General features: G+C 36.1%; 1 protein-coding gene across 1 annotated transcript; it reads right to left on the bottom strand.

Moving 5' to 3' along the window:
- Window positions 1–346: 346 nt before the first annotated feature.
- LOC139046070 (putative olfactory receptor 2B8) lies at window positions 347–1,285 on the bottom strand. Its single transcript, XM_070516841.1, has one exon. The coding sequence runs from the start codon at window positions 1,283–1,285 to the stop codon at window positions 347–349; it is 939 nt and encodes a 312-aa protein (XP_070372942.1).
- Window positions 1,286–14,887: the final 13,602 nt, after the last annotated feature.

Below are 14,887 nucleotides of genomic sequence, written 5' to 3'. Positions count from 1 at the left end.
GTTTTATGGTCTTATTTGACTGTGTCTTTATGGTACATACTTAAAGGTCCTTTTGTGAATAGAAATGGAATAATGTTCCCAAATGGGGATGCAAATAAGAAAATCCTGTAGAGCTTTTAAAAATAATAAATATAATGCAGATGATCTACGAACACTGAATCAGTACCTCTGAAGACTGGAATGAAGTCATGAACTAAGATTTGGAACATTCATTTTCATAGGAGAATGACGTAAATAAATTTCCTTGAAAGTTGTCATGAGAAATTTTGGATGATACGTGGAGAGCACAAACATCTTAAGGACTCTGGTATTCAAGTCCTTTCATTAAAACATCTTCCTTACCCCATTATCTGGAGTCATAGTCCTTCCAAAGCACCTTCCTCATTGCTCCCTTCACATCCTTATTCCGCACTGTATATATGAGGGGGTTGATCATGGGAGTAACGATGGTGTAGAAGAGAGCTATGAACTTGCCCTGATCCTGAGAGTAGTTGTTGCTGGGCTGGAGATAAGCATAGATGGCTGTGCCGTAGAACAGAGTGACCACTGTGAGGTGAGATGCACATGTCCCAAATGCTTTTCTCTGCCCTGCTGCAGACTTTATTCTTGAGATGGCCCTGACAATCCCACCATAGGAGAGGATAATTAATGCAACAGGTATGAGAAGAATGATAACACTGGCAAAGAAGAGCTCAGACTCATTCATAGTGGTGTCAACACAGGCAAGTTTGAGCAATGCAGGGATTTCACAAAAAAAGTGATCTAGTTTATTCCTCCCACAAAGTGGTAAAAGGAAGATGAGGACTGTCTCCAATAAGGAGTTGGCAAAACCAATAAACCATGAAGCAGAAGCCATCAGGGCACAGAGACGGGGAGGCATGATTACTGTGTAATGAAGGGGCCTGCAAACAGCTACATAACGGTCAAATGCCATAACTCCTAAGAGAATGCATTCGGTGCATCCCAATCCTAGAGAGATGTACAGCTGAACTACACAACCAGCAAAGGAGACACACTTGTCAGCTCCACTGAGATTGACCAGGAGCTGCGGAATAATGCTGGTAGTGTAACACAGGTCCAGAAAGCTGAGGTTGGAGAGGAAAAAGTACATAGGGGTGTGAAGATGTGGGTCCAGGTGGGACAATGCGATGATGGTTGTGTTTCCCAGCAAAGTAAAGATATAGAAGATCAAAAGAACCACAAAGAGGACTAGCTCCAGTTGAGGCCTGTCAGAGAAAGCCAGCAGGACAAAGCCAGTGAAAGAACTTCCATTTCTCTGTTCCATCCTTTGATAACACATGGTTCCTATCAAGACCAAGCATTTAGCAACTTTTTGGAGGTATCTTCAAAAAAAATAAAGGGGGCAGGAGATGAATTGATCATGTTAAAAGATATAACTATGGGATTTTATATACAACTGTTTAATAAATGATGTACTCATTAAGATTGACATACACCAATTCAGTTTCACATTATCACTAAAAGTAGTATCATTGATATGTAATGTAAGAAAAATCAAATAATGTACCTTGTGTTTGCATCAGTCATAGGTAACAAAGGTCTGTTTCTGATTGAGTTTAATAGAATTTAAAGTACTGTAAGAATATAGGAACATTTTCGAGAAAATGGGAATGAGGGAAACACAGGAAGCGAGATCAGAAAAAATAAAGAGAAGCAGACAGAGGGAGAGAGGTTATTTTAAATATGTATCTCAAATTCTACACCACTGAACTGTACCTACCTCACATGCAATAGAATATAATAGAAGATAATCTCTAAAATACATTCAGATAAAGAAGTTTATGATCTAAAATATACAAAAGACTGAAGTACTTTCAAAATATCACTATAGTGCCGAATATACACATTTTGGCAGTTTCACCTCTCTACTCTACCTAATATATTACATTTGTGAAGGCTACCCAGGTCCTTTTTTTATTGTAGAACAATTAAATACTCAGACACCATTCAATTACCACCATTCAAATACAATGTTTAACTATGCCCACAAGATGCCTAAAATTACCGTACCAATTTTATAAGAACTCTGAAAATTCATTGGCTATGTGTAGTCACTTGGAATCAGAACTCTAAAATCCAGTGGCCACATTTTTCTTTTTCTTCTGCTGATTTCATTTCCACATATTACCAACAACTAGAGTGTATGGATTTCCTGAAAGTAGTGGGATGATTCCCTATCAGCATTATAATCAGGATGAACATTTTTAAATGTTATCCAATTGTATAATCTTAGTAAAAGAGTAATGCTTTACGTCACTCCCTATGATAAAATAATTAAATATATAAATACATAGAGATAAAGACAGATACATTGTCAAAGCAATGACAGGTCAAAGAGAGGTAATGTAAAACTAAAAGTAATACAAGGAGAGGCATAAAGAAAAGGACATTTGTGTATTTTAAAATCTAAGAATATCCATGTACAATCAGTTAATTTTATATATACACCTTTCTGGGAACTATCTTGAAGAGTCAGTTACACTGGACCAAACACATTGCCAGCCCTAAGGTTAGTTGACAGCCATTTTCGTCCAGTTATTCAGTATTACGTAAGCATGATCATACAGGAACTTAATTGGCATCAGAAAACGAATATTTCAGTTCTAGCATATTCAAATGGATAATCATATAGTAAATTTTTAATTCTTATAAAACATTTAAAATCTGAATCAGGTTTGGGTGTAGACACTTTTATGTGTGAAAGAAATTGGTACAAAATGGCATAAAATAAATATTAATAAGATCTGAATAAGGGAAAAGCAAAGATCAAATGAAAGAAGAGTTAGTGGTAGAGAGGCAGCTGGGAAATATCATCTATCATGACATAAATGTCCTCCTTGTCCAGTAATTTAGTTGCAAGAAAAATAAACAAAAAAGTTATATATTTTGAAAAGTAAAAGCACATATAATAGAAATTTCATATATGATATAAGAGAAAGATTAGTTAAACTAATCTAACTTTACACTCAATCCTAAACAACATGAAAGAGTACTATTTCTCATATCTGGCAAAAAACAACTATGTAATCAGTGAAAAATTTTTCAAATTTAAAGTTTGAAAAATTAAAGTATCCAAAGGTTGAAGGCTGAACTGATATGCCACTTACACTTAATAATATTAATACCAGCTAGTGTTGTGAGTGTTTGACATGCTCCAAAATATTGACATGCGTAATCTCAACTAATCTCTCAAAATATTTCGAAATTCATTGCCATCTCCTTTAAACATATGAAGAAACTGATTTAAGCGGTTAAATAGATTACCCAAGATCGTTAAACTCCTAAGCGTTTTAACACAAACCCAGGTGCCTTTGACATCAAAGTTTGTACTTTTAGTCACAACATTACTTTGTTGTCAATCAAATGGATGTATTAAAATTCAGAGTAAACACCACATGTGACATAGAAGATGTGGTATTTCACAATATTTCATGCTTCTTTTGATTTCTTATAAGAATGTGATCAGTAGTATCCCCTTAAGAATCTATGGAAAAACATTTCGTAACAGAAATAATTATAAAAATATGAGAGACAGTCTAAACGTGCCATGACAGGATACATCCCCTCACTCACACCTGCTCAGAACAGCAAAGAAAAACAAACCATGGTTCAGTCTCATGCACATATACACAAATATAAAGACAATCATCTGAAATGAACCACTGGACAATTTTTAAATTATATCTAATAAAGGAAGCACTCACCAAATTGAAGGAGGGCAAAAATAAAATGCTAACTCATCCAAGGAAAAACACCAAGATAATAATGCACCATTATAATAAAATATATATATAAAATATATATATAAATATATATATAATAAAATAATGATATATTCTTATATCAATAAGAACCAAGACAGCAGTTGATAACAGATAAAACCCTGGTGAGACAAAATTGTACAAATGATTTGCTGCTTTACAGGATAATATATATAATAATTTTTAAAATGTTGAATGGCTACCTATCCAGCAGGTATAAAAATGAATATGATTTCAGGTTGAAAAATAAATATCAGACAAGGGAGATGCCCGCTAAAATGGAAAAAAGAATCTGATTGTCTCAGTGTGTTACAATAGCTTCCAATGTCACACTGGGAGCACACTGGGAGGTATTAGGATACTGTCATATTCTGTCTTTTACTTACAATTTTTTTCTCGCTACAATTCAGGAAAATTATTATCCTTCAGAAAGACTGCATATGGGAAAGATCTAGCTGCAAGATGTGCTATCCCATTGATTCTCAAAAGTATGTTCCGCTAATCTACGTCACTTTGATCCCTCCTCCTTTCCTGTGTGGCAGCCATGCCTCCTAAAGCTGTTTGTACCACCAAAAAGTAATCTTTCAAGGGAAGGAATTTTTTTTTGACTGAAGTCAAATGAGAAACTTCATCTCGTTTCCTTCCTACCATATTTAAAGAATTGTGTAATTTGACTGGGAATCATCATCTCTGTTCAGGTAGGCATCAATTGACTTTAATGCAGTAAGAAAGATTGATTCATATTAGACAAAATATATAAATAATAATGGCTGGAAATGTTAGACACGTCCGTCTTAGGTACAGGAATAAAGAATTGTGTCCTTGGTAACTATCACAATGTGACATGATACAGGAAAGTTCAGTTATAAAATTGCACATTAAATATTACTCTGGATACAGAAAATAAATAATTGATAAACTAAGAATATATAGATAGAAAAAAGTTTTTAATTGGTAAAATAAGAATAAATAGATTCTACAAAACAGATGGCATTCTATGTGACAATTACCATCAAAAAGGAATATAATGGGAAGTAACATCTCACAAGAACACGCTTTTACAGTAGGAATCAAGAGGATAGGTAACAAATGAAAGAGGTAAGTGCTTAGTGCTGAGAGATATCCAGTGATAGAGGTAATAGTTTACAATTACAATAACTATACAATACGGACAAATAACTCCAAAAATTTTAGTGGAAGAATACATATTTCAATAAAGCTAGATACTTAGCAAACTACACATTTTAAAGGCAAAAAATCTCAAGATAATGTCTGTATTTAAGATATTTCAAATTATACAACATTCACTGATATATTTAACGCACACACCCTGCCCTGTCCAGTTCCTGAATGAATCCTGGAAAAGTGCTGGCAAAATATCCACAGCCTCAGTGCTATGACTAAATTGTTATTGTTTTAATGATGCTTCTGTCTCATAGGTCTGAGCTGAACCCAGATCTAGTAGGACTGGCCCCTGATGGCAATGGAGAGTGTATAAATGAGGGCAAAGTGGATCTATCACTGTACTGGAAATGACAGTGCATACTGTCCACTGAACATGAACAGTGTTTTAATCCACATTCTATAGAGGAAGAGGCTGAAGTAGGAATTCTATTGCATGTTGTTTTTTGAAGTAATGTTCCTAGGATAAAGGGAGTGAGAGCAGAAAAATAGAGCAGAGGACGTTGCTAAGCAAGGATGTGATCACAAGTGAAATATAGCATGAGCCTGATCCCATAAGAAGCTGGAGCAGAAGCGAAATAAGCCAGAGGGAGAAAGTCAAATACCGTATGATCTCACTCATAAGTAGAAGATAAAAACAACAAACAATCACATAGAGACAGAGATTGGATTGGTGGCTACAGAGGGGAAAAGGGGAGGGGGGAGGGCAAAAGGGGTGATTAGGCTCATATGTGTGGCGATGGATTGTAATTAGTCTTTGGGTTGTGAAAACGATGTAATCTATACAGGAATAGAAATATAATGAGGTACACCTGAAGTTTATATAATGTTATAAACCAATGTTACCACAAAAAATTAATTAATTAATTAATTAAATAAGTAAGCTGGAGCAGGACTCTGCCGTAGAACTATCTGTGATGGTAGAAATATTCTATCTTCACTGTCTAATACAATAGTCACTATCCACATGTTTGAATGTGGTATTTTAAATGTGAAAGCTAAGGAACTAAATTTTAAATTTTACTTAATTTTCTTTAATTTAAATGTAAATAGCTACACGTGGCTACTTACTACTATATTGAACAGCACAGCTCTGGAACGTGAATTGCAGCCGAATTAACCTCATCTTAAGGCAAAGGCAACCTTTTGTATATCCCATGAATTGCTCATTGACTGTGGGCTGCTCCCACCAATTCCTGCAGACCTCTTGGCAATGAGGCTCCTTTACAGCTGAAGCCAATTCTCTGAAGAAAGGAACGGCTATGATCTTAGCAGCCAATACTAATAACAAGCAGGGTTTAGATGGATGCTCCAGCTAGCAAAAAGGATCTGAGTGGGGTCCCAACAGCATTCACACAAAAGAGTCCATTCATGAGTATGTGCAAGGATGGAAGGATGGTCACTAGTGTACATTACGCATCACCTCAATGCAAACCCATAAAAAAAATTGTCATTGGCCTAATTCACCAACTATTTAAACAATCAGGTCACCTTTTCCTTTTTCCTCTTCAAATTAGTATTTGCACTTAAGTGAAGAATCATCATTCTTCATTAACAATAAACTCAAAATAAAAATGCATTGACACAATATTCACTTAATGGAACTTCCTTGTAACTTTCAACCTAGCATTTTGAAGATTCCATACATATTTTAGACATATTTTTGTCCCACTTTAATGGAGGAAAAGAACATTTAAAAACTACAGATACTGAAAATACACTTTAAGGACAGAGAACAAATATTGTGCAGTTTCACAGAGAATAAAGAGGTAAAAGGAAAGAATGGAAGCATATGGTCTAATACTTTTACATACACACACTATTATTCTATTACTGAAGAACATATTCTATTACACGGAAATATGCTCTATTTATGTTATTTTCCATATGTACATGCTGAGATACAGTGAATGTACTACAATAGAATGAAATATCTGGGAACGAGTTGTCAGCTTCTAAAATGAACAATAAAATTTAGTTCTTATATTTGATGAATTTCTGTAGTTTGTTTCTTTTGCCAGTGGACGTGTAGGCAAACCAACTTAGCTTTTTGTTTCAAGAGCAATTGCAACTGAAAATAAACTAACTTGCCAATTCCTAAAGCAACACAGAGACTAAGTTCCATTCCACTCACCTTTGTTCTGTGGGTCCTAAGCTATTTCTCTACCTCATCTTCAATTTGCCGCCTTCAATAGAGTACTGGGGTTGGAACTTGGATATATAGAATCAGAAGTATGTGGAGCGAGTGCAAGGTTAATTATACCAGCATTGGATTATCCAGAAATTTTTCTTAAGCAAGAGGACACTTTCTCATGATGGCTTCACATATCTTCACATGGTACAAGAGATCTGCATTCTGCCTCAGGTAGTAGGAAGAAGAAGAAAAGCAATTTCTAACTCTCAATATTATGTCCCCAATACAATGACCTGGTTTTATGACTGGGAGACCCTTAGCAGCAACATGAGAGGGTGGTATGACACTGTGCTATGACTTGGGCTGGCACGGATGGATGGAGAACCAAATCTGTTTACCTGGCTGAAGTCTCTGGGGAACATATGCTCCATACTGTTAATTGTTTGATATCACCAACCTGTCCAGAGAAGACAATCCTCAGGGAATCTGAATATCAAGGAGGATGCCAAGGGATGCCTAATCTATCTCTTGTATAACTTCATACATTTGAGAGAGGACGGATGATTCCTGGACCTCTTAGCTACCTTCTCTCTCATCTTTAAATGACATAAACGTTTTACCAGAACCTTAAGACGTTTTCTCTCACTACTGCAAAAAAATTTTACACATAAGTATATAAATACATAAGAATTCATTCAGATACTTAATTTTAAATGTAAATGATTTTTTACTCAATATACTTTATAACCAACTTATAAGGGATTATAGAGCTAATAATTAGGTACATTCTCATCTTTAAGGTGAATATAATGGAGGGCAACTCCACATTTACTACCAAATTTCTATGGTGGCTACAAAAAACAATCTCAAATTCTCTATAACATTGTTCAGTTTGTATCCAAAAGTTTTAATGATTTACTCAAACAATGAAAAAAGATTATTGATTTTTTTAAAGAAACTTACATAGTTTGTTTGAAGTCCACTAGTCTTTGCATTTAAGTTCCAAATGATTTTGAGTTTACCAGGATAGCTATAAATAATTGCTAAAGAAAAATGAAAGGAAGTTAATGGGTGTTTTGCCTGCTGAAATCAAGTTTGAAGATCAATCAATTAATTTCAAAATAACTTATCTCTACTTGACTATATAGGCAAAAGGCAGGCGTAAATAACATCATCTCACTTTGACAAACTTAGGCCCCAAATGTCAAATGCACTTGAAAAAATATATATGAAATCTTTTTCCACACTGGAACACATTTGGTTTCATAGAAATAGAGGGCTGCTAAGTAGCAATACAAGCTGGCTCAGAGAAAGCCATTTAGGTTTGAAGCATCTTAGCTCTTATAAATGCCATTAGTCACACAAGTATAAAGAGTTTTGCTGATTAATTTTTATTCTGTAGCCAACTATTTCCCATATACCCAGAAATTCCAGTTTCACTTATAAGATTCAGCTCAGAGAGATAAACTATCTCCTCCTAAAACCATTCTTAGGTTAGACTTTCCGTTGTCTCCCTACTAGTTAAATCCCATCGTGATATTTATAAGGAGGTCTAGGCAACCCAATACCGCTTAGGGTGTCCAGAGAAGGGAGGGAATTACATACCTGCTATTAAAGCTTTTCTTCCCAGTTCACTCCTGCTGCTGCAAGTATTAATTGGTAAAATCACTTTGGATAATACTTTGACACTATCTAGGAATGCTGACCCACAATTAACATTACTAGGCTTAATATTCTCTAAAGTAGTTCTTGGTCATGTGCCACAAGAGACATGAATAAGAGTGCTCATAGCAGCATCATTTGTATTAACCAAAACCTAGAAACAACCCAAATGTTCATCAACAGTAAAAAGCATAAATTGTGGACTATTGATACAATATAGTAGTATACAATAACAAATATGAAAAAAACTACAGCTAAACAAATTAAAACAATGTCCTTCACACAAAAATATTGAGCAAAAGATGCAAGTCACAAAATACTTAATCTATGTAAAATTCAAAAACTATTGTTTACGAATGCAAACATGGGTGGTAAAAGTAGTTATAATCAAAAGTTATAGTCAAAACTAAAAATAATATCAAAAGGCTGATTATAACAAAGTCAAGATCAAAGAAGAGGGAAAGGGATGCAATTGGGAGAGGTTATCCAAGATACTGTCCAGGTTCTAGTTTACAAGGGTGGTGATAGCATGACTATTCACTTTTTAATTATTCTTTAAAATGAACACATATTCATACAGCTCTATAGAGAGAGACAGACAGACAGACAGACAGAGACACAAAGACAGAGAGAAAGATTGCCAGAGGAACTAAGAAATGATACATAGGACAAGGTTATACTCATGTTATACCCAATATTAAACCTCTGACAATAAGAAAGCAGGAAACAAAAAGGCTATATAAAAATAATATGAATGATCAGGATTATTTTTTAAATATGGCTGATATTCTATAAAAAGGAAAAATTATTAGGAATTTGTAAGGAATCAAATTAGTGGACCAAAAGAAGTCAAAAACAATCAACACTGATCTAAGGAAAAGCAAGATCATAGAAGGAAAGAACACAAATGCTTCTCCACCAGCTTCCAGGACACTATCCTCTCTGTAGACTAGACATAATGAAGATAACCATCCATCCAAAATATCTAAATTGCCACCACCTCAGTAAATTATTGAACAGGCTATTTCTGGTCTCTGAATTATTCTGAAACCTCAGATTCTCTTCCTCAGGGCTTGTCCTCTGAGATAAGTTGGAGGAAAGGTCCACACTTCCCAAGTGAAATGCTACCACCCCTCTACTGCTTCCCTGCTTTTGATTTTCTGTGGTTATCACTAGATAAATGGATAAAGAGCCAAAATGGGAAAAGGGAAATGCTCAGAAACAAAGGGAAAGATAAAGAAGACAAGTATAGAAGGACAACAGGATCTGAGAGAGACAGCAGATATAAACGGAGATTTGAATTAAATAGAGACAAAAGATATAAACTAAAAGTAAAAACAGAAGGAAAGTGATAGTGAAAACAATAAAATGATGGGCACAAGGATTATTAACACCTCAAAAAGCTCATAATGGATTGAAGTAATTACAGTTAGGTAAAATTTAGTGCCAGGCTACAAAGCAAGCATATTGTTTAATCATTCTATATTGAAAAATAACTCACTTCTTGAAGAAACTTTCACATACATGGTCATCTTACACAAAAATGGAACATATTAAATATAGACATCTATATTTCCACCAAACGTCAATAGTAACAAAATCTGATCACTTTCTGTTCATTACAACATCCAGTCCCTCACTCCTCTCCTGTACAAAATGTGTGTCTGGAGGTTCTCATGTAAGCAGAGTTTTCATAGACTAGAGCTGGACTCCATTGTTCCTGTGAGGTCCTTAAAAGAGCTTCCCAAAGTATTTTACCTCTGTGGGAATTTTCTGAACTGTAAAGAAATCAGGTATAGTTAGTCTTATGGAGAAGTGACTGTGAGCACTATAACCCAGAACATGTGGAAATGGCCCATATATCACATGCTACATTTCCATCATCCACTCCCTCCCACTCCCAAAACTACACTCACATACACATAGACACAAAATATTTGCACTAGAAAGCTCCCCAATTTTGGTTCATCATGTCTGATTTGATTATCTGATCAATGAATGAATCTATGTTTATGTTGCTGAATATACCAAAAAACCTTAAAACAGTCTGAATCAATTTCTATTTTAATATATTAAAATTCTTTTGAAACTGCAGGAGTGACATCAGTAACATGGCAGAGTGAGCTGTTTCCTTCCTCTCCCCCTCTGAATTACAATGAAACAAACAATCATTGGCCAACAGAGGATACCCACACAGCACAACAGGATGCCTGAGAGACCCCCAGAGCTATACATCTGAAGGTGGATGGACAGGATCCCCAGGAAGGAGCGGAGACGGGTGAGTGCACCCCTCCCTCACCCTAGCAGCAGCAAGCCAGGTCACAGGGCCTCACACAGTGGCCAGTATGACTCTAAGAGCGAGTGGGGGCAGTTCAGCCTCCACATGAATGCTACCATGGCCTATGGGAGAGCCCACTGTGCTGTGGCAGCTCTGCCAGTGACAACACTCCCCACTGAGTGGCTTCAGCTTGACATCTGTGAAGGACCCCAGCCCAACAAGCACAGCGGCCAGTTTGACTGTAAGAGGAGTTTGAGTCAGCCTGGCATGCACAAACACTATCCCTGCCTTCCAGAGTGCCTAACTTGCCATGGCAGCCCCACCAGCGGGAACACTCACTACTGAGTGGCCGCAGCTCAGCCCCTGTGAAGGAGCCCTGCCCACCAAGCACAGTGGCCCACATGACTATAAGAGGAGGCAAGGGCAGCCTGGTGCACATGCAAACATCTTTGGAGGGGTAGTGTGGTCTGTGGGAGCACCCACCATTCCCCAGTGGCCATGCCAGTGGGAACACTCCGGAACAAGTTGCCACAGCCCAGTCTCCATGAAGGTTCCCTGCCCACCAAGCACAGTGGCTCAGCCAAACCACCAGCAAGCACAGTGCTGGCCAGTAACTGTGCAACCCACCCACTGAGCACAGAGGCACAGAGGTCCCACCGCTAAGAGAGCTACCCACCCAGCAGCTGTGGCTACCTGGTACACATGCAGAGCAGCCATACCTGCACAACTTCCAGCAGAGGAGGCAGCATCAGAAACACAGCTCCTGCTTCCCCCAAGTGATGGCAGGTGGAATCTGCCACCTGATACTACCACTAAATGTGCCAGCAAAGGATGAGTTTATCAAACACCATGAAAAACTACAGTAAGACTTAAGAGCATAAGGAAAATGACGAGTCTCCAGAAACCAAGCCTGAAATCAAAGAAATTTACAATCTAAATGACAGAGAATTCCAAATAGTTATGAAGAAACTCAATGAGTTACAAGAAAACTCAGAGAGACAGTTCAATGAGCTTGGGAACAAAATTAATGAGCAGAAGGAACACTTCACCAAAGAGATTGAAATTATTAAAAAAAAAGTCTAGATAATGAAGAACACAATTAATGAGATAAAAAATAATCTAGAATCCTTACAAAACTAGAGCTGATGTTATGGAGGACAGAATTAGAGATTTAGAGGATAGAAATATAGAAATGCTTTTGGTGGAGAACAGAGAACTAAGATTTTTTTATATTAAAGAAATCCTTCAAGAAAAATCCAACTCAATTACAAAAAGCAGCATAAGGATTATAGGTATTCCAGAGGGACAAGTGAGAGTGAGAGGAGCAGAGAGCTTCTTCAAAGAATTTATACCTGAGAACATCTGAACCTAGGGAAAGAACTGGACTTACGAGTACATGAAGCCAATAGAACTTCTAATTACATCAATGTCAAAAGACCTTCTCCAAGGCATATAATAGTACAACTGGTAAAAGTCAATGACAAAGAATGAATATTAAGGGCAGCAAGGGAGAGGAGAAAACTCTACAAAGGAACCCATATAAGGCTTTCAGTGGACTTCTCAGCAGAAACCTTACAGGTTAGGAGAGGATGGAATGATATATTCAAAATACTGAAAGACAAAAACTCTCAGCCAAAAATACGCTATCCAGTGAAACTATCCTTCAGATACAATGGAGAAATAAAAGCTTTTCCAGATAAACAAAAACTGAGAGAGTTCATCACCACTAGACCCCCCCATACAAGAAATGATGAAGCTCTCATACCTGACACAAAAATGCAAAGGTTTACAAAGCATTGAGCAAGGATATAAATAAACAGACAAAATCAAAAAACTGCAGCTCTCTATTACAACAGGTCAGCAAACAGTTTTAACATAAAAGATAAAAGGAAGGAAAGAATCAAAATAACGATAAACACTTCAATGTAGTCACAAACTCACAACACAAAACAGAATAATTTGTGATAATAACTCAGAAGGGGAAGTGGAAAGGGATGGAACCTGTTTAGCTAATGGAGATAAAAAGCTATCAGAAAATGGACTATCTCATCTATGAGACCTTTTATACAAACCTCACGGTAACCACTAAACAAAATCAGAGCAAAGTCACAAATCATAAATAAAGAGAAAACTGATAAACCATCACAGAAAACCACCAAATTTAAATGACAGAAATATAAGGGAAGAGAAACAATGGAAATATAGAACAGCTGGAAAACAAGAAATAAAATGGCAGTATTTAGTCTTCATATATCAATAACCATTCTAAATGTAAATAGATTGAATTCACCAATCAAAAGACAAAGAGTAGCTGGATGGATTTAAAAACAAGACCTAACAGTATGCTGCCTCCAGGAAATACATCTCAGCTCTAAACACAAACATAGGCTCAGATTGAAGGGATAGAAGGCAGTACTCCAGGCAAATGGCAAACACAAGAAAGCAGATGTTGCCATACTTATATCAGACAAAGCAGACTTCAAGATAAAAAAGATAATGAGAGACAAAGAGAGAGATTATATAATGATAAAAGAGACAATCCATCAAGAAGACATAGCACTTATGAATATATATGTACCTAACACAGGAGCACCAAAGTATATAAAGCAACTAGTAAAAGACATAAAGAGAGAAACTGACAGCAATACAGTAATAGTAGGGGACCTCATCACCCCACTTACATCAATGGATAGATCATCCAGACAGAAAGTCAACAAGGAAATAGCAGACTTAAGAGAAATGCTAGATTGCGTGGACTTAATAGATATATATAGAACATTCTATCCAAAAGCAGTAGAATACACATTCTTCTCAAGTGCACATGGAACATTCTCATATAGACCATATGTTTGGAAACAAGGTGAGCCTCAATAAATTTAAGAAGATTGAAATTTTATCCAGCATCTTTTCCAATCACAATGCTATGAAACTAGAAATCAACTACAAGAAAAAAGCTGGGAAAGTCACAAATATGTGGAGCCTAAACAACATGACACTGAACAACAATTGGATCAATGAAGAAATCAAAGGAGAAATTTTTAAATACCTGGAGAGAAATTAAAATGAAAGTCAACATATCAACTCTTCTGGGACACAGAAAGAGCAGTTCTAAGAGGGAAATTCATAGTAATACAGGCTCATCTCAACAAACAAGAAAAATTTTAAATAAGAAATCTTAAACTACACCAACCAGAACTAGAAAAAGAAGAATAAACAAAACCCAAAGTCAGTAGAAGGAGGGAAATAATAAGAATGAGTAGAAGTAAATTAAATAGAGACTAAAAAACAGTGGAAAAGATCAATGAAACTGAGAGCTGGTTCTTTGAGAAGACAAACAAAATTGACAAATGCTTAGCCAGACTCATAAAGAAAAAAAGAGAGAATGCTCAAATAAATAAAATTAGAAATGAAAGAGGAAAATTTACAACAGATACCACAAAAATACAAAGGATTACAAGCAAATACTATGAAAAACTATATGCCCACTAATTGAATAACCTAGAAGAAATGGATGTACTCTTAGACCCATATTACCTCCCAAAACTAAATCAAGAAGAAATAGAGAATCTGAATGGACCAATCACAAGTAAAGAGATCAAAACAGTATCTAAAAACCTCCTAAAAAACAAAAGTCCAGGACCAGATGGCTTCTCTGGAGAATTCTACCAAACATTCAAAGAAAATTTAAGACCTATTCTTCTCAAACTATTCCAAAAAATTGAAGAAGATGGAATGCTTCCTGACTCATTCTATGAGGCCAACTTTACCCTGATAGCAAAATCAGGCAAAGACAAAATAAAGAAGGAAAATGACAGGTTAATATCGCTGATGAACATAGATGTAGAAACC

The sequence above is a fragment of the Equus asinus genome, chromosome 8, assembly GCF_041296235.1.
Source record: "Equus asinus isolate D_3611 breed Donkey chromosome 8, EquAss-T2T_v2, whole genome shotgun sequence".
NCBI classification, from domain to species: Eukaryota; Metazoa; Chordata; class Mammalia; order Perissodactyla; family Equidae; genus Equus; species Equus asinus.
The sequence above is the reverse complement of the archived record's forward strand: the minus strand, read 5'-3'. Positions and strand labels throughout refer to the sequence as shown.

What these genes read in the sequence shown, in the direction of transcription:
- LOC139046070 (XM_070516841.1), bottom strand. Translation starts at nt 1,285, where the DNA reads ATGGAACAGAGAAATGGAAGTTCTTTCACTGGCTTTGTCCTGCTGGCT.